Source organism: Nuphar pumila, chromosome 17 (genome assembly GCF_984573655.1).
Source record: "Nuphar pumila chromosome 17, dmNupPumi1.hap1.1, whole genome shotgun sequence".
NCBI classification, from domain to species: domain Eukaryota; kingdom Viridiplantae; phylum Streptophyta; class Magnoliopsida; order Nymphaeales; family Nymphaeaceae; genus Nuphar; species Nuphar pumila.
The window spans coordinates 81,858,949-81,879,366 of NC_143265.1; the positions used below are offsets into that span (position 1 = coordinate 81,858,949).

The following is a 20,418-nucleotide window of genomic DNA, read 5'->3' on the forward strand; positions in this document are numbered from 1 at the left end:
CAATTCACAAATTTAGTTCTCATATTTCAGTGGCCCCATTTTTATATATCTTATGGATTTTCTATATTTTATATATATGCCCATATTTTCAAGATTTTGAGCTATCAATTTTCAAGCCTTAAAAAATCCTGTTTATGCATTACAATCGAATGATTCACGAGCCGGTCTCTCTAAAACCAACCACGTAAACCACAGTCGTACAGTCAGATTTAAGAAAAAAAAAACAAGCCTCATCAAAATCTTAGTTCACACTTTAGTTCTCATATTTTAGTGGCCCCATTTTTATATATCTTATAATTTTCCTATATTTTATATATAGAATCACTAGAAGAATATGAGAACTAATGTATGAACCATAATTTTTATGGATTTTTTTGTTCTTTTCTCTTGACTCTAGACGCACCGTGATCTACATACTTGGTTTTATAAGAACCCGCACTTGAATCATCCAATTTTGATGAATAAACAAGATTTTTTAATGCTTTCAAATAAATGGCTCATAGTCTTGGTAAATATTCGAGCATTTAAAAATCACAATTTTTCATAAAAAACACATGGTTAATTCCTAACTCACCATGCCAAGCACATCATGGTTGGATTTGAAAAAAAAAAGTGTTAGCTAGTTCTCATATTTCAGTATATATACCAAGATTTTCTCACGGAAACCAGAACTTTCAAAATATTGCAGGAGTTTCCAAGATCGAGGTTTGTGATGTTCTGCTGAGTCCAAATTTTGGGTGCCATCGGAGAGAGAGAGAGAGATGCATACCCAACTCTAAAAGCCTACCGACTTGGGTTCTGCATTGAAGCAACGCTATGGTGCTTGGATAATCTGCTGGGAAAGAGAAGAGAATATAACGATGGCGGACGATGCAGAGAAGAGGTATCGAGCGGCAATGGATAAACTTTTCCTCTCTCCTTCGAGGCCATCCACCAGGTGGGTCTTCTTCTTCTTCCTTTTCCTCCTCCTGCCGTCTTTGTTATCTCCTTTTTGCTAAAAAACTTGAGCTTCAACGACACTCTAAAATTGACAGCTGCACGGGAACGCCATCGCCTCGTGGCACCAAACACGGCACGGATTCGGCAACCGCGGCGCAGTCTGAACTGAATCGGCGAACGGCTCTGGCGCAACGCAAGCTGTCGACGGTTCCTATATGCAGGCCATGGGATCGAGGGGACCTCATGCGGAGATTGGCCACCTTCAAGTCGATCACTTGGTTTGCCAAACCCAAGGTACTCCCATCCTTTCTTTCTTCTGTTCCTCTTTTGGGTATCATTAGATTCTTGTTTAATGTTCTGCTTCCGTATCGTTTCATTGATTGTTTTTGTCAGTGAGACATTGCAGTGATGATGTGTACTTGAGTTTTTTTTAACTTTTTTTTGTTTAAGAAATGTGCCTGAGATGCACCACGGTCGCGACCTGACTGCCACGGTTGTTTAACGCAGTGAGTGAGGTTTCAGGCGAAGGCACTGAGGTGGGTATTTATAGAGGGTACTTATCTGCTAGATGTACCACCATCAACATATATCAATTTTAGATGATATCTTGTTGCTTGAAGGGGTAATCTGACACAAATGCAGCATTGGTGGTGGTTGTTAAAGGTAATCACGTTATCAGCAGGAATTAAGGTTATAGAAATGAAATGCAGGTTAATGATCTTCAATGTAAATGAGAACATCAAGGCTATGGCAGAAAAAGGTTTGGCTGCTCTATTGTGGGACTGCCTATCAAATATTCGAGCATTGGCACTTGGAAATGTCAAGGTAGACTCTTGGAAATAGTAGAAGACCAAGCAATTGGAAAATTACAGTCTTGGTCTGTGTGTATTTATCCTTGGCTGACAGAGTGGTTCTTATCAAGCATTTCCTTGCATCTCTTTTTTCTATATAAGATCCCAAATGCTTGGAGAAGATATTGGTGAAGATGCTGTCCATCTACTTAAGGGAGGTGATAATGGATCAAAGGGTTTTCATCTAGTATCTTGGAAGCAGGTTTCATTGGTTACCTCTTTAGGTGGCCTGGGAATCCAAAGAATTGGGACTATAAACCATGCCTGACTAGTGAAATGGTGGCGGTTGTTATACAAAAGTGAAATTTGGTGGACTCTCATCAGAAGTAATACAATTTGGTTCGGTTGCGGTGGGGCTGGAATGAGAAGCCTTGGTGGAGGAATAGTTTTCAGGATCATGGCAAGTTCAGTTGAGCATTTTGGATGAATTCAAGAAATAATTGGTATAATATTAGGAAGGTGCTTGAAGAGGATCTTTTGAAGGGACAGGTGGAGTGGTTCACAGCCGTTGAGTAGTACACCATGTCATTTTCTTACTTTTGTAGAATAAGAGGCATTAATTGCTGGTTGCTATGTGATGAACAGTGTGCGTGAAGCTATGTTGAGAAGGAACCTTGCAAGATGAGATCAAGCAATGTGAAGCCTTATTAAAGATGCTGGCATACATCCATTTAGAGGGGGAAGATGATGTTGTTTAGAAGTGCAGAAGAAAGGGGTCTCTAACATGAAAATTACTCTCTTTCTCTCATTGAGCCTAGGGCCTCACCTTTTCCTAAGGATTCCTTTTGGGGAAAGTTCCATTACAGAGCATAGTTATACTTCTGTAGTTGATTTTGCTAGATCAGATAGTAACACTGGCAAATCTAAAGAGTGGAGGGTTTCAATTGGCAAATCAATGTCCACTTTGCTTTGAGATAGGTGAGAGTTTAATATATTGTTTTGACTCTCTCTGCTCTTTTAAGAATCTACTTCAGATGGCCTAGCTAGATTGGAGCATTAAGTTTGATAGTGCCACAGAAATTAGGCAGATCATTTTGGCAAATCTGGATTAGAGCTGAAGAGAAGGGATGGACTCTGATTTGGAGATGACAAAGATTTTAGTGTGGTGGTTTCTATGGTTGGAGAGAAATAACAATATCTTTGAGAACTTGGCTGGTGGTGTATATGCCATTCAATTAACTTGCTTGTGACATCTGGAAGGGTTTGAAGCTATGATGGATTGATTCAACTAGAATTGGGTGTCAACTCTTCACCAGATCTTTTGAGCATTTGTTTCCTTTGTAGATGTAAATAAACTAGTATTTTTGTTCTCTCATTTCTTCTGATGTTTAGGGTGACCATTGTGATCTCTCTAACTGTTTCTCAATGAAGGCTTTACTTTCCACTCCAAAAGAACCATATCCAATGCTGCTTGATCCATGGATCTCGCACATGGTGTATATGCATTGGCGTATGCGAATCATTTTTCACATAATGCTGCTTAGGAATGGTCCTTAAAAAAAAAACTTCTATGAAATAGTTATAATATCTCCTTTGGATGCAATTTATTATGTGTAATTCATTGCTAGCTTTGTCCTTTTTTTTGTTATAGTATTGCTAGCTCTGTCTTGTTTAAAAGATATTATATAATCTGTTTTACTTAGTATGAGGACTATACGTTCATCAAGTCATGCTTGAAGTCTGATAAGTGCTATTTTCCAGGTAGTCAGTCCTGTAAACTGTGCAAGGAGAGGCTGGATAAATGTTGAGGCTGATACTTTAGCATGTGAGGCATGTGGCTCTCGTCTTCTCTTTTCCACACCTTCATCCTGGACATCCCAGCAAGGTGTGATACACTTTGTGTTCTGAAGTCATTGTTACGTGCTAACTTACAGCTATTCCTGTTGTATACTCAAAGAAATTTATTATATGTGATTCTTCTACTGTTTTTTATCAGTTGAAAATTCTGCAGCAGTGTTTAACTTGAAGTTAGGCAGCGGACACAAATCAATTTGTCCATGGAAAGACAATATATGTGATGATCATTTGGCTCAATTTCCACCAACTCCTCCTGCTGTTTTGGTAGAGAGTTTCAAGGATCGTTGTGAAAAACTTTCCCATCTTTCTGCTCTTCCTATAATTTCATCTGCAGCAACTGAATACATAAAAGGACATAAACTTGATTGTTTCCTTGCACAATCATCTCCTCTTGTTTGCACTCTCATTTCCAGAGATGGTAGCTCTACCCTTCAGAGAAAGGATCTAGAGGATGAATCAGCTGCTTCTTCTGCTGATATATATTACAAAGTAAGATAATTATGTGGCAAATTTTATGGTTTTTTACTCTGTTCATTTTATTCAAAAAGTATTTCCTGCTTAAGCTAATGTTGTTTTCTGTTTGTTGTATCTGTATTGAACATGGATGAGCGATTACTGGAACGATTTGAAGTTTATGATAAGATGGTTGAAAGGACTATGATATAGAGGTTAATGACTTATGCTGCACATTGTCTTTCTTGTTGCATACCCATCTATATGTTAATCTTTGTGGATTGGGCATACACGAATACTTTTCCATAATTCAAGAGAGTGTAGTACATGTAACAGGTTTAATTTTCCCACTTAAACTATGTGATAACATCATTTGACTGAACAAATAAAGTAATATGAATAGATATGCTCAATAAATGTTTAAAACTTTGATTTGGGGCATTTTACTGTAGGTACCAAGGAATTGTGGCCTATAGTCCCTTGAATTGCATATTAAAAAGAGAAAGGAGAAATTGAGCTTTGATACAAGGTTGTCAGACTAGGAAGTGGAAGCGAGAAACGATATGAAAAGCGGAAGTGGGAAGCAATGCATTTTAAAATGTATAGAAAGTGGGAAGCGATGAATAAAAAAAAGCAATATAAGAATTGAATGAGAATCGAAATGGAACACAAATAAAAATTAAAATAAAAGTGACTATTCTTAAATTTCATGATTTTTTAGTGTAAGAATTAATTTTTTAACAAAATCTAAAATTATGACTGCCAATTTAGAGAAAGCACATGGAAGTGAGTGAGAAGCGTGATTGGAAACACATAAAAAATATAAAAAGTAGAGTGAGAGAACATATAAGAAGAATAGATGAATCGTGTGAAAAACATAGGAGAAGCGTGGGAGAATCAAGATTCTCATCAAGTTTCGGAAGCGAGGAGTATCGCGCTTCCGAAGCAAGTTTCTGGGAAGCAGGCTGCCCACCTATCTAAGAAGCTTCCGCTAACTCTGCTTTGATATGTCTGAATCTTAGACCAAGGTCAGTTAAGGTGTTAAGTATTTCTCCTTGGAGGCAATCAAAGGTAAATTCTACTAAGGTGGAATATGCAAAATGGAATATGTGATGATGGCTTGCCCCTATAAGTTGAACAGCTCTCTCTATCATATTTTTGAAAAATTACTCTATGAAAGTGGCATAATATCCCAAATACAGAACTCTGTTTGCATGTTAGTGTTGTTCAAAATAAATAAATGGAAGGTAAATAGTAGAAAATGCTGTTTGAGGCCATGACAGTGCAGGAGAAACTAATATTCAACAAAAAATGTCAATGCTGCCATGCCTTTGTTTGAATGAGAATAGGTTTCGGGTGAACATCTAGTGAGTAGGTGTACTGTGTTTGGTGGCCGAAGAATTGACTGTGCGTCTCTTCTGGTTTTGCAAATGTTTCCAACTTTATACAATGGCATGGCCAGATCTGTAGATTAGTGTGAGGGAAGATTCTTGCATTAGGGGCTTAGACATCTTACAGGAAGGATAAGAAGTGGATGCTGATTTGGAAATAGTGGATTGTCTGCCTGGTGGTACATCTGGATTAAGAGAAATAACAGATTCAAAGGAAAGTCCTTCCTGTTATGCATTATCCTTATGCATATTCAAGCTGAGTTTCATTTCGGTTCTGTAATCAAGCAGCCAAACCTTGATCTGGCTGTTAAGGTCTCTCTCTCTCTCTCTCTCTCTCTCTCTATATATATATATATATATATATATATATATATATATATATATATTTCTGTGTATGCAAACTGAAATACGCATCAGTGGTATTTCGGTCATTTCCCATAGTTGTAGGGTTGACCCACTAGGGGTCTTTGTTAGTTCTTTATTATCTTTTATTTTCTTTTTTCTTTTTGTAATATCATGTACAATATAACTGTTGAGACAGCCCCAACTAGTCGTTGGGCTAGTCCCAATGGTCATATTTATGATCGTTGGGGGCTAGCCCAACCACTAGTTGAGCTGCTCCCTTTACCTCTTCTTTTGCTTATAAATAAGGCACTTCCCTATTGTGTAACTCAGTGTTTTTCTAAGCATTTCATTAATCAAATTACATAATTTTTTATGTGTTGTATTGTGTGTGCCCATAGTGGCTATTGTCTATGCTCATAGTGGTTATTGTGTGCATTTGTTATGCTCTTGAGATTGTTCTCACTTTGTATTATCTTTTGGTGAATTAGTGTTTGTGCACTCCTCTTGTATTTGTGTCGATCCTTGTTGGGATCCCTTTTGTATTTTTGCTTGTTTCATTACATGGTATCACTTGGGATTGTTTAAGACTTCTCCAAAGATCATGATTACAAGGAAAGCGGCTTTTTCAATCTCTTATCCAAAGATCGTGAATGCAAGGAAAGAAACTTCTCCAACTCACTCTCTATTAAGATGGGCGAAAAAGAATCCAGGACGGTGGTTGCATTCAAGCTAAATGATTCCAACTATTTGATGTGGGCCGGCGCTACATATCAAGGAAATTAAGTTATGAGGACATGTGAGTGACACTTCATGTGAACTGCGACTCTCACCAAAATTGATGGTGACGAAGCAAGAGAGAAAGCACTAAAAGATAATCTCATCAAGGTGGAAAATTGGGAAGCCGAAAATGCCCAAATTCTCTCTTGATTCTTTAATATTATGGAACTCAAAATTGCGACAAGTATAGTTAAATTTAAAAAGCATGTGAGGCTTGGAGTTTTCTCAAGAAAATGTTTGTCAAAAAGATTTGACTCAAAAATATTTTCTTCAAGAGAAAATTCGTATGATTAAACAAGGTGATAAGATTGTAAGAGATTACTATGGTACCCTCTCACTTCTTTGGGATGAATTAGCATTGCTTGAACGTAAATGGGATGGTCCCGCTATTGAAATGACACAAAAGCAACTCGAGGAAGAACATTTGTTTTCTTTCCTATTTGGGTTAAGACTCAAGCTTGAGCAAGTTAGGTCCAATATTTTACATAGGACCGAAACTACCTCTCTTGATGATGCTCTTGGAGAGATATATCAAGTTGAAACCCAACTTGGCATGACTAAGGAAAGTGAGGAGGTTCTTACCGTGTCAAGACCCGGTAACAATGTCAAAGTATATAAACCTTATCAATTTTGAAAAAATAACAATGGAAGAGGAACATATAACCATGGAGGAAGAGGAGTTATTTGTCATTTTTGCCAAGAAATGTGACACATTAGACCAGATTGTCCCAAGCTCAAAAGAAAGGTAGCAATCATTGAAGAAACACCATCCAAAAAAGGTGGTGAAGGTAACATGAAAGAAAGAGAACTTAAAGATTCTATTAAACATCTAACAGAAACATTTCAACTATTTCTTAAAAACTCTTCCACATCTACTTCCGGTGCTGCCGTGTCTACTTCCTCTCCTTCAGGTATGCTTTCTTTGAGTCTTGACTTGGGTACCTCTTTTCACATAATTCTTTTAGAATCCCTTGTATCCGAATGCACTAAATCCTTTTATAATTCTTGTGTTTCTACGACCGATGGAACTAATTTAAAAATTAAAAGTATTGGAACATTTTCAATTTTTTAAAGTTAGAGTTGTTCCAAAACTTAATTTAAATTTATTATCCGTTTCTTAAATTTTGGATTATGGGTACAAGGTCTCCTTTTCATCGTCAAAATGTTGGGTGCAGGATCGCCAGTCAGGGAAGCTGATTAGGAAAGGACATTGGAGGAGAAACCTCTACTATATGAATTTTCTTCATCTTCCTAAAGAATCATTTTGTAATTTTGTTATTTGTCTAATGATTTAAAAAATTATTTGAAAGAAAGTGGGATTTTACATAAAAAATCTTGTCTAAATACCTCTTAACAAAATGGTTTAGCTGAGAGAAAGCATCGTCATATCATTGAAACTACGAGAACTTTGCTTATTTCAAAAAATATTCTAATTTTGTTTTCGGCTGATGATGCCTTAACTGCAGTATATCTTATCAACCTAATGCCTTCATCCTCTTTACAAAACATTTTCCCTATTGAAAAACTTTATCAAACTTTTTCAGATTTAAAATCTAGAAGAATTTTTTGATGTAAGTGTTTCGTACTTATTGAAAAAAGAGACAAATTATCTCCCAAAGCCCTTGAATGTGCGTTTCTTGGTTATGCAAATAACCAAAAAAGGTATAGATGTTATGATAAGAAAAATGACAAATTATATGTTTCAAGAAATATTTAACTTTCTTGAAAATGAAAATGGTTCTGATAAGCCTAAGGATGATCTTGAGTATTCTTTTTTGTTTGATTTGTTGCCAAATAAAGCTTCTGATGAATTTATTCATGTTGATAATGATCTCGATGATATGCATGTTGATGACTCTGGGGTTTCCATGAAAGATACCCAGAATCAAGATATTCAAAGATATTCTAGAAGAACTGTTGAACACCCTCCATGTGCACTAGATAAGTATTCTCAAAACCAAAATATAGGTTAAACTAGTATTATGAAATCTAGTAGAACTTCTAGACATCCTGAAAGATTTGTGTCATATGAAAACTTTTCACCTAGTTGTAGAGCTTGTCTTATGGCTATCCACTCTTTTTATGAACCCAACTTACAAAGGGGTTAAAGAAATTCCCGAATGGATTGATGCCATGAACCTAGAATTAGGAGCTCTTGAAAAAGTTACGACCTGGGAAATCCAACCGTTACCTATAGAATAAAAGACTATAGGATATAGGTGGGTATATAAAGTCAAAACCAAAGGAGATTGATCATTAGAAAGATATAAGGCTAGGTTAAGTGACCAAAGGTTATTCTCAAGAATACAAAATAGACTAATGAATAGACCTTTGCTCCCGTAGCTCGTATGATTAGTGTTAGAACACTCGTTGCCTTAACATCCATTATAAAATGACCTATTTACTAGCTTGATGTTAAAAATGCCTTTTTTAATGGTGACTTAAATGAAGTAGTGTACATGGATCCTCCTCCTGGTCTTGAGATTGAGAGAGGGAAAATTCTTTTGTTAAAGAAAACTTTGTATGGGCTTAAGCAAGCCCTCAAAGCTTGGTGTGATAGGTTTAACAATGTTATGTTAAACTTGGAATATAAGTCATGTTATACTGATACACATTTTGATATGTCTGACTTTGGTTTTCTAAAATATTTTCTAGGTATTGAAATAACTTACTCACTTAGAGGATAAATATTGTCTCAAATGAAGCTAGCTGCATATATTATTGTCAAATCTGAAATTTCTGATGATAAGAAGGTTGACACGCCAGAAGTTGTAAATGCAAAACCAAGGTTGGAGGATGAAACTCATCTTGAAGATCCAACTTCATATCGGCAACTGGTTGAATCTTTGACCTATTTATCCATCATAAGACCAAACATCACCCATGCGGTACACTTAGCCAGTCAGTTCCAACATGCACCATCTACGATGCATACGAGTGTTGTTTTGCGAATTGTCAAATATCAAGATTTTTATAACCAAAGGACTATTTCTATCCCCTTTTTCTTTGTTTATACTGATATGAATTGGGGAGGTAATCTTGATGATAGAGTCTCGTTTGTGTGTGTTTTTAGGAGACTCTTATATCTTAGAGGTATAAGAATCTACAAAAGATCTTTCTGTTATCCACCGAAGCTGAATATTGAGCCATGACAACAACAACTATGGAGATTATTTGGTTGTGAAGTCTTCTCAAATATATGGGTTTAGTCATCTCTAATCCTTCGAAGATGTGCTGCGACAATAAAAGTGTTATCTACATTGCAAACAACCATACCTTTCATGAACAACCGCATGACCTCCTGCCAGCTCGCCTCGGCGGGGCCGGTGCCAGCGGCGCCTCCGGTCTCCGAGTACACGCAGAGGAAGATCTACGTGAGCAACGTCTCGGCGGACGTCGACCCGCAGAGGCTACTCCAGTTCTTCAGCAACTTCAGAGAGATCGAGGAGGGCCCGCTCGGCCTTGACAAGCAGACCGGGAAGCCGAAGGGGTTCACGCTTTTTGTCTACAAGATGATTGAGAGTGCTAAGAAGGCGCTGGTAGATCCACACCAATCCCATACAGATGAACTGCTACTATGTCCGACAAGAACTATTAAGTTGCCTCATGTGACTTCAGAATGTCAGTTGCCTGATTTTTTCACTAAAGCCTTGCCTTCACCTCGTTTTATGTCTCTTCTTGGAAAACTTTTGGTGATCACACCTTAAATTTGAGGAGTGTTAATATATATATATATATATTGTGTATGTAAACTGAAATACCCATCAGTCATTTTCCATAGTTGTAGGGTGAACCCACTAGGGGTCTTTGTTAGTTCTTTATTATCTTTTATTTTTTTTTCTTTTGGTAATATCATGTACAATATGACTGTTGGGACAACCCCAACTAGTCGTTTGGCTGCCCCCTTTATCTCTTCTTTTGCTTATATATAGGGCACCCCCTATTGTGTAACTCAATGCTTTCCTAAGCATTTCATTAGTGAAATTACATATTTTTTATGTGTTGTGTTGTGTGTGCTCATAGTGCCTATCGTGCACTTGTTATGCTCTTGAGATTGTTCTCACTTTGTATTATCCTTTGGTGAATTAGTGCTTGTGCAGTCCTCTTGTATTTGTGTTGATCCTTATTGGGATCCCTTTTGTATTTCCGCTTGTTTCATTACACTGGCTTGGATTGGCCCTCTCCTAATTTGTAGCTTGCCTTGACTGTTGCTTGTTTTTTGTTATACCTTGTCAATCTTCTTGCTGATTCTTCTGATATTTCCTTTTTCTTAAAAAATTATAATGTCAGATGTCATGCTTTTTAATCTTACAAATGCACATGTTCATGTTGTACTTTAGCTAGAAATATGCCACTTACATGAGAATGCTGTCATACATGTGTTGACAGCATGCATCTACATACAATTTCAGTTGATCAGTATCCTAGATAACCTTAGTATCCTATTGGATCTTTGTTATATATAGCCCTTGAGCTTGTGCCCTGAAGCATGTCATTTAAGTATGTCTTTGGTTATGAAGAGTAAAAGTTCATCATCTTGGATCTAAATCATGTACAGGCACAAAGCATTATAAGCTTATGTGGTTGGGAGCCCCGTCTGCTTCCCTATATTGTTGATTGTGAAGATCGGACTCTCTGTGCAGAGGATGTGCATCAGTCAGAGTTTTCAAGAAAAAATTCCCAGGAACAGAACCCTTGCGTTTCTCGGTGTGCTATTACTGGTGTTGATAAGGTTATGGAGCAGGAGGAAAGCGGCTCCATAATTGATGACCAAGAAGTTGATCCGGCATCTGTAGTGCTAGACTGTAAGCTCTGTGGAGCCTGTGTTGGACTGTGGGCTTTCTCAACTGTCTGTCGGCCCTTGCACTTATTCAATCTCATTGAATCTCCCAAATTTGTTAACAATCATGATACTAGTATTGCTTGTAATGCAAGTGGAGTTTCTAAAATTGCCAAAACATTAGTTGGTGGAGATACTGGGAAAGAATCCCTTCAGAGTAAGGAAGAAATGGTGGATAAAAGCTGTGAGACAACTGCAGAGAATAAAGGAGCTCTGAGCTTAAATCTGACAATAGCTGGAGGCCCTCCACCAACAAAGCAGAATTTCAGAGCAACAGTTTCTTTGCCCATCCTCAGCCGGAATCTAAGAGCTGGAATCTGGTCTAGTTCACATGTTAGAAAAGACATAGTACCTGTTTCATCTTCCAAAGATAACAAGGAAAATCAATGCAAGTTACATAGGGGAGATGCTACACAAAGTGATATGAATGAGTTAGGAAATGATGTTGCTGGTGATGTTTCAGTTGAAACAATCAAAACATTAAAACGCAAGAGAGGAGATGGCAACACAAGCCTTTCTAACAATGAACTATTTGATAGTCAGTCTATTCTTGACGATGGTTCTAGCAAAATGGAGAATAAATCAAAGTATGATGATAGAAGTGGTACTTTATCTTCAGGAGGAACACATCCCCATAATGCTGTATCTTCTGTGACTGCAGATGATTTCTGCACTGAACGGACAACAGAACCTGTGCAGAATGTGCTGGAGGGTTCTGGTAATGATAAAACAAGGCATGAAGGTGCTGGTGCTGCATCAGATGCCACCAAAGAAAGAGGACTTAGCTCTCAAGTTGCTGAATGTTGTTCTACCATTCAAGATAATAGTCATACTGGCAAAGATGGTGAAATGGCTGACATCTCAACCATGGATGTTTCTGCTGTGTCTAACCATACTGATGATGCCATTCAAGCAGCTGACGGTGGAATAATTTCCACAGAGACTGTGCATGCCACAGCTGATGTGTCTCATTGTTTGGTAACATCTTCACCCTTGGAAGCTGATGATGGAAATAAACATTCTGGACTTCAGCACTCGACACCTTCTGGTGGCAATGGTAAAAGCATGGGAAATAGAGATGCTGACTTGCAGAACCGAATAACAGTGGTAGCTATCGACAATCATATTGTTAAAGCTCATAGCTCTGGTAAGACTGGGGGTAATTGCTATCATTGGTCATTCATTCATAAAGCTCAATCTTGTTTGATGGAACTTGATTTGTATTACTGGCTTATTGCGTTTTCAATTTAAATACCACTCTTTTTTGTCATGCAGACTGGTATGAGTTTCTCTTTTTGATTCCTAGACATGTGATAAAGTTTCCCACTTCACTACCCTTGAATGTCAAAAGATGTATTGTATGTGGGCCTTATTTTCATCAAACATCTCTGTGAAGCAAGATCAACCTATGAAGATATCTGAATGGTTTAGAATATTGTTGTGCTCTGGATTGCCACTAGATTTAGTTTCCATTTTAATTTTTACCCTTCTGTAATATAATAGAATTTTCCCAGAAAATCTAAATGACTACCAATCCATTTTAAACCAGTTTAACTGGTCATTTGGAGAAAGAATGCCATGAGCAAAAGAATACCCCCAACAAAGGTAGAGAAATAGTGGCAGGTTTTAATCGAAAATGACCATCACTCACTTTACTTCATTTTAAGAATAGAATCCCTCAATTAAAGTATTGCAAGTTGGTGGATTTGGCATAAATTGATGACAAAATGATTACTTTTAATTGAACTCAGGAAACATTGCAATAAGTTAATGGACATCTTGAAGAAGTGTGAGCTTTTAGAATATATAAACCATTGGATTTAGAATTTTAGAGATGTAAATTCTGACAAAAATCCCTAATATAATTTTTTGTAGAGTGTAGTGTTTATCATGTTGCTGGTTTCAATGCAGTGTTCTTGGTGGTAATCAGGTAAATTAATAACCCTAACTATATCTGAAGAACCTCACAAATAATCAAGTTTACAAAAAACTTGACAAGAACATTCATTCATCAAATGCGCTAAGGTGAAAATAACACAAAGTGCTCTAAGGCGAAGATATCAAAAAGTACACTAAGGCACAAGAATATCAAATATTATTGAGAGAGAAACCTCACTAAAAAGATAAGATACAATGGGGAAATAGACCCTTATTTATAGATTACAAGAGAGAGCAATAGCCCTTGGGCTACTTCCCAACGGCTGGTCAATTAGTCAAAGTTTGACTATTGACCCTATGACACAAAAGAAAAAGACAAAATATAACAAAGAAAAATAAAATACATATTACAAAAATATATCTCATATATATATATATATATGTGATTTTCTAACAATCTTCCTCAAACTTATGGTGTAATCACCGAAAGTTTGTCAAGTAAAAAGTTGAATCTTGGTGAGCACACTGCCTTGGTGAAGAAATCAACAAGTTGATATTCTGATGTCACATAGGAAAGATCAATGGTCTTCTTTAAGTATTCTTCACAAACGAAGTGGCGGTCCATCTCTGTATGCTTAGTCTTTTCATGAAACATATGATTTCGAGCAATGTATATAGAGCTATTGTTGTCACAACATAATCTTGTAGGATTCTGAAGATGAATTCCTATATATGAAATTAGTTGTTTGAGGCACACGATTTTCATGGTAGTAGTCGTCATTGTTCTATATTCAACTTCCGTAGATGATAGTGAGAAAGTATGTTAGGAACCCAAGATCAGTCATTTCAAAAGAATTTTTCAAAAACTGTTTTACTTTCTTGATTCTTTCTTTGTCACTTTATGTAATCAACATGTCATCAACATATAAAAGTAAAATTATAATACCCGCAGAAGAATTCTTAATAAATAAAGCTATGTCAGTATAACATGGTTTAAAACCATATCTTGTAATAACATTGTTGAATGTGTCAAACCAAGCTTTAGGTGCTTGTTTGAGACCATACAGTGCCTTTTTTAATTTAAGTACTTTACCTGAAGGAACTATCAATCCAGGTGGAACATTCATGTATACTTCCTCATTGAGATTCTCATTTAAAAAAGCATTTTTAACATCCATTTGGAATATATTTCAATTTTTAATAGCTGCAATAGCTACATGAATTCGAATAGTGGTCATCCTGGCAACAAGAGCAAGGGTTTCTTTGTAATCTACTCCGGATTCTTGAGAATAACCTTTGGCAACTAACCTGACTTTATGTCTTTCCAAGGATCCATCGCTTTTTGTCTTGACTTTGAAAACCCATCTACAACTTATGGTTTTCTTTCCGATAGGTAGATTTAGAATTTCCCGAGTGTTGACTCCTTCAAGAGTGTCTAATTTTATATGCATAGCTTTTACCCATTTAAATTTTTTTTTGCTTCATTATAACAGGATGATTCAAAATATGAATGAATAGCTATAAGACATGCTCTATGTTTAGGAGAAAATGACTCATAAGAAATAAATCTATTTGGAATCCTTGAGCTTCATTCAGATCTACGAATAGTGATTTGTTCAGAGAGAATTTCTAATGCTTCATGGTTACCTTGATGTACACTTTCACCAGATATGTTTCTATTTCTTCTAGTGTATACTATTGGTTCAACTGTTGTTCTATTCTCAACAGAGGGTTCTACATAAGTATCTTCATCAATAGTTTAAATAAGGAGTAGTCAGAATTTACGTCTTGAGACATATTTTCTTCAAATCCACTTTCATTTTCAACAAAGTTAACATTCCTTGATACAAGGAGTTTATCATTTTTGATATCATAACATTTAAACCCTTTTTATGTTTCAGAATAACCAATGAACGCACAGGGGATGGCCTTAGAAGATGGATTATCTCCTTTATCATTTAAGACATAACATTTGCACTCAAAGATTCTCAGTCTTTGATAGTCAGTTTGGTATTTGAATAATTTTTCAAAAGAAATTTCATTGGACAAAGTTTTTGACAGCATCCTATTTATGAGGTATACTGAGGTTAAGGCAACTTCAGCCCAAAGATTTTTTGGAACATTCTTAGCAATAAGTAGTGTCCTTGTAGTTTCCATAATATGTATATGTTTTCTTTCTAAAATCCATTTTTGTTGTAGAGTTCTAGGACACGATCTCTGATGCAAAATTCTTTTATTTTCTAAAAATTGTTTAAAATCATTTGACAAATATTTTTCCCCAAAGTCAGTTCTGAGGATTTTGATCTTACTTTCAAATTGATTTTTAATCATGTTATAGAAAGTTTTGAAGGTTACAAATACATCAGACTTAAACTTAATAAAATAAATCCAACAATATCTAGTGAAATCATCAACAAACACAACATTGTAAGAGAATCCTCTTTTAGAAATCACCGGAACAGGACCCCACACATCCAAATGAACAAACTCAAAAGGCATTGAAGAAAAAAAAGTTCTTGTTCGTAAGGCAAGGATGTCATTTTTCCAAGTAAACATTCTTTACATTCAAAATTATCTTTGCAGAGATCCTTAGTAATAGGTACAAAATTCAATTTCCTTATATTTGGATGCCTAAGTTTACGATGCCAAATTTCTATATCTTTTGTTTGGGCAATATTACAGAATGATTCTTTTGGAATACAAAGAAAGTTCATATAATAAAGATCTTCTTGCCTAAAACCTTCCCCAATCAATTTTTCACACTGGTGGTCCTCCACCCAACATTTATTTGATGAGAAAATGACATCACATCAATGATCCGAGATTTGAGAAACGAAAAGTAAATTAAAATGAAGTTTGGGTATAAGTCTTACTTTTGGAATATAAAACTTGTTATATTTTGTCAAATCATTTTTAAAAATTCCTACACCCTATATTTTCAAGGAAGTTTCATCGGCAGTGAAAACAAAGGATGCATTTGAGTTAGATTGACACTCGGATAAAATAGACTTGTGTGGGGTCATATGAAATGAAGCTCATGAATCAAGAAGCCAAGAGCACATACCAGGAGTAGAAGAGGATGCAGTGACCACTCCTGAGGTAGATCCTTTAAGCAATGGTTGCAATGCTTTTGTCAATTGAGATAATGAATTGGTGAGTCTTTGAGGTTCAGAGTATCTTCGTCTTGTTTTAACTGGGCCACGACAACTCATTTTTCTTAAGGTCTATAGTCCTTAAATCTAAGACATTGAGGCCTAATATGATCCGGCTCATGACGGTTATGACAATAAGTCCTCCTATGTTGATGGCTATAGCTTAGACCCATATCCATAGGCCTAGAAATGCAAATTTGAAGAAGGGGAATTTTGCAGAATAGGTGGGATTCTCAAAATTCTCAAGAAATCACGTTTTACCGGTAAACTTGAAACCCTCTGTAAATTATATAGTTGCTGACTTGTGCATGGATGTCAAGCATGCCAATATTATTGGGTCTTTGCCTTTGCCTTGGTCCTTACCTCAAATATATTTCCTCTGCCATTTCTGTTGATGTGGCATGTGGGTGAATTCTGTTTTCTTCATCTGCTGAATTGCTTTCTGCTTTTCATTCTTTGGTACCAGCCCATTGATACCATTATAGTCGACAACCTGATAGCCACATTATTCCCATTTATCTGATCTTCCCCTATGCTTCAAAAGATGCACTCTGGCAAGACTGGCATGTAGTTAATTTTGTGTGCAGTCTGCAACATGGTTAACTTTATGCATGACAGCTTTGGCAATTATAGGAAAGATCTCTGATCAATTGTTTTGTGATCAATGACGCTTCCAGAAACTAATTGCTGTCCCTTCATCCCTCTTTGGTAAGAGTATCCTCTTCTAAGATAATATTTCCCACCAGTTACCCTCAATATACTGGAAGCATTTTTCCAGTTGCTATAATCAGCCCATCTCTGATGAATGATTTTGTGATCAATGAGGCTTCCAGAAACTAATTGCTGTCTCTTCATCCCTCTTTGGTAAGAGTATCCTCTTCTAAGATAATATTTCCCACTAGTTTCCCTCAATATACTGGAAGTATTTTCCCAGTTGCTATAATCAGCCCATCTCTGTTGCATGTTCAAAATGTTACAGTTTGCGTCAGATCACCAATTTGTTTCATCCTTATCTAGTATCTGCCAGTCAAGATAGCTTTTTCAAAAAAGACCAATCCTTTTAATGCTAAGTGTACACAATACTTGCAGAGGGAGGCACCTTCCATATGCCAGATGGTACCTTTGGGCATCCTTAGAGTGCCAAAAGAAGTTTCAGACTTTCCATTTCGTTCCTACATCGAGTTTGTTATGGATGAGAGAGATTATGTAAGGTGTAACAGATAGCTGGGCAATGATAGTCATCTTTCCCACCACCTATCACTCCTTGGTTACTGCAATCTTCAGCATCTTCTTTATCATAATTATGCATTTGCTTTCTCAGATATGCACATGTTATATGCCTAGGTGCCAGATGAATCGTTCCCTGGTATTTAACTGAATGAGATGCATTTAATATTTATTTTTCTTTTGTTGAGATGATGCATTTTGTACTGTTATATTCATTTTTGCTGCCACCATGCGAAACACAATTCCCTGGTTGATTTGATGATAACATGGACCTGTTGGTTGTTGGTAAATAGCATGTGCATCTGTGCGTGAGCCTGTGCACGTGTGTGTGTGTGCACATGCATGCGTGTTTGTGCACTTGCATGTGTTGCTTCAAAATATGTAACATGGTCTCGTATTAGACATGGTTTGACAATGCTTCGTCTTGATGTTCAGGGAAGAACCTGGAGGTGATGCCTTGGGACAAAACTATGGAATTTGACCCTGTCAGACAGCATAGACATTTTTGCCCCTGGATTACTTCCTCAGGCAGCAGGAGTAGAGGTTTAGCTGGATGGCAGCTGACATTGGCTGCTCTAGAGCAAGGGGAAGATGCTGATTGCCATACTTCTTCTCCATTAGCTTCTCAGTCAAGTCGGTTTGGACATGAGGTAGATACCTTGTAGTTTTTAAGGTGGTAATTCAGTTAAAACGTGCTTTACTAATGAGCTGGTGTATGCAGAGAGTGGATCCAATTTCTCTGCTCAGGAAGCTTTTCCACTCAGGTTCTGCAAAAAGACCAAGGCGGATTCATGAATGAGGCTGCGGAAGTGCAGCAAGTTGCATTTGGCTTGGGTTGGGATGAATTGGTTGGTCATGTCAACTTCTGTCATGAGAGATATGTATCTGATAAGTTCCATTCACATGGACTACTGCTTACGAACAAGTTGATCCTGTTAGTTTTTTCTTCTTAGGGTTCTTCCTGCTAGTTTTGGCATTGGATGTACAAACCGTGAGTGTATGTTAAATTTGACAGATGTTTGCGGCTCATGTATGGATAAAAGTTTCTCTCTCTACCATTCGATGAAATGAGTTTTGTGCCAGATAAAGCCACTATCATCATCATCAACAACATTATTTGTTTGAACAGGGTCTCTCATAAGCCAAAATTCAAATGATCACTCCCTTCAAATCACAGTAGAGATTCAGTGGATTTTTCAAGCTTCCACTCCAGACAGAGAGTGAGGTGCAAAATGAGGAACCGTGCTGCTGCTGTGTCAGTCAATCAAACCACAGTTGGTAATAACAACCTTGGAATAAGGGCGATTGAAGCCTCTTTCTGCCACAACAGCTCTTTTGTCTCCAATCAATTTGGCCACTCTGCAAACAAATGCATCATCAAACACAATCCATCAATCACCAATCTATTATCTCTTGAAGAAAGGACCATCTACAGAACTCAAACAACAAATAGACAATCATAAAGAACAATTTCTTTCTTTTTTGCTTGAGATATAAAGAAGTCTGAATCCAACCTGAAGTAAGGCGAGGAGGTGTTATCCTGAACAATGGGCACTCTAGAGATGGCATCAACTACTTCCATTCCTTCTAAGACTCTCCCCACAACCAGAGTAGAGGAATCCAATTCTGGGGCAGCTTTGGTGGTGATGATAAACTCTGTACCATTGGGGTCTTCCTTCTGTTTTTCTTCATCAATCTCCAGCTTTCCCTTCCGAGCTACCACTTTCAACTTGGGAGGTGGCTTATAAGGATCCCTGACAACAATGCCAACAACGCCGCCGCCACCACAACCAATCTTCTGCCCCTCCCTGTTTCTGTCTACCCATTCTGTGACAAGCTGGTCGGCAACCAACCCGACACCCCCCTTGCTCCTCATGGCCAGTTCTGAATCAACCCCATATGACCTCACCCCTGCATTCTGAACATAATTGGGCATGATCCTCACAAACTCCTTCCTCCTGTAACTGACTCCAGCCTTGCCCGTGACCAACTCTACTAACCTGGCCGTGCCTACGGGTGCGTTTGCTCCATAGAGGCCAATAACAATCCGACCGGCAGGTCGGCCATCGATGGAGAGCTCCAAGTAGATCCTCTGTGTTACATCACTTGGTTCAGGGCAATCCCTTTGTGGTGGTTGTTCCTCTGCTTCAGCTTGAATCATCAATGGAGGACAAGCAGTCCCCAGTGAAGCCAAAAGAGCCATTGATGACACTTGGGTCATCACATCTCTGCGAGTGGGGGTTGCTGATGACAAGGTTGGTCCTTGTTGCTCATCACAGTTGGTTACTCTCAGATCGTGTACAAGTGGCAGTGGTTTTCTGGGTGGTAGAGAAGGATGGTGATGATGGTGGCCTGTAACTGCATGGTGCTTGGTTGGCGGTGGCAGTGGAGATGGGTACACAGAGCTGTGGAAGCAGCGTAGCAGTGGATTCATTATGGGCATCAACGGTAATCATTATCCTGCGCCTCTTAGTCCCCTTGTTTTCATAATTTCTCTCTCTAGATTTTCATGGTGCACGCTACAATGAGCAGTGGATGGATATTGGTGGATAGAGAGTGGCATGAGGGAGATTTCGGCAACGAGTCTTATCCGATGCCTGCTTTGGATTGGTTGATAGATTTTGCTCCTTTGGGTAGCCCCGGTCAGAAGTGGACCCCAGGCCCTTTAGACCCCACCCAGTTAACAGGTCGGGCTTGTCTGGCCCTTGCATTTTGCACATGGGCCTGGCCCGAATCGGATCTGATTATGTGATTGGGTTGGGCCCGGC

General features: G+C 37.7%; 2 protein-coding genes across 2 annotated transcripts; one reads left to right on the forward strand and one right to left on the reverse strand.

Annotated features, from left to right (window-relative positions):
- The first annotated feature begins 667 nt into the window (after window positions 1-667).
- On the forward strand, window positions 668-18,554 carry LOC149812486 (uncharacterized). The gene is made up of 9 exons (XM_089993062.1): window positions 668-937; window positions 1,035-1,233; window positions 3,492-3,615; window positions 3,727-4,076; window positions 11,112-11,450; window positions 11,583-12,552; window positions 18,086-18,283; window positions 18,316-18,323; window positions 18,372-18,554. The coding sequence occupies exons 1-9, from the start codon at window positions 861-863 to the stop codon at window positions 18,447-18,449; spliced, it is 2,343 nt and encodes a 780-aa protein (XP_089849188.1). The 5' UTR covers window positions 668-860; the 3' UTR covers window positions 18,450-18,554.
- Window positions 18,555-18,722: 168 nt separating this feature from the next.
- LOC149812487 (peptidyl-prolyl cis-trans isomerase CYP26-2, chloroplastic-like) lies at window positions 18,723-20,181 on the reverse strand. Its single transcript, XM_089992694.1, has 2 exons — window positions 19,165-20,181; window positions 18,723-19,009 (listed from the first exon to the last, which is right to left on the reverse strand). Exons 1-2 carry the CDS (start codon window positions 20,091-20,093, stop codon window positions 18,907-18,909), a joined length of 1,032 nt encoding a protein of 343 aa, XP_089848820.1. The 5' UTR covers window positions 20,094-20,181; the 3' UTR covers window positions 18,723-18,906.
- Between the last annotated feature and the right edge of the window lie 237 nt (window positions 20,182-20,418).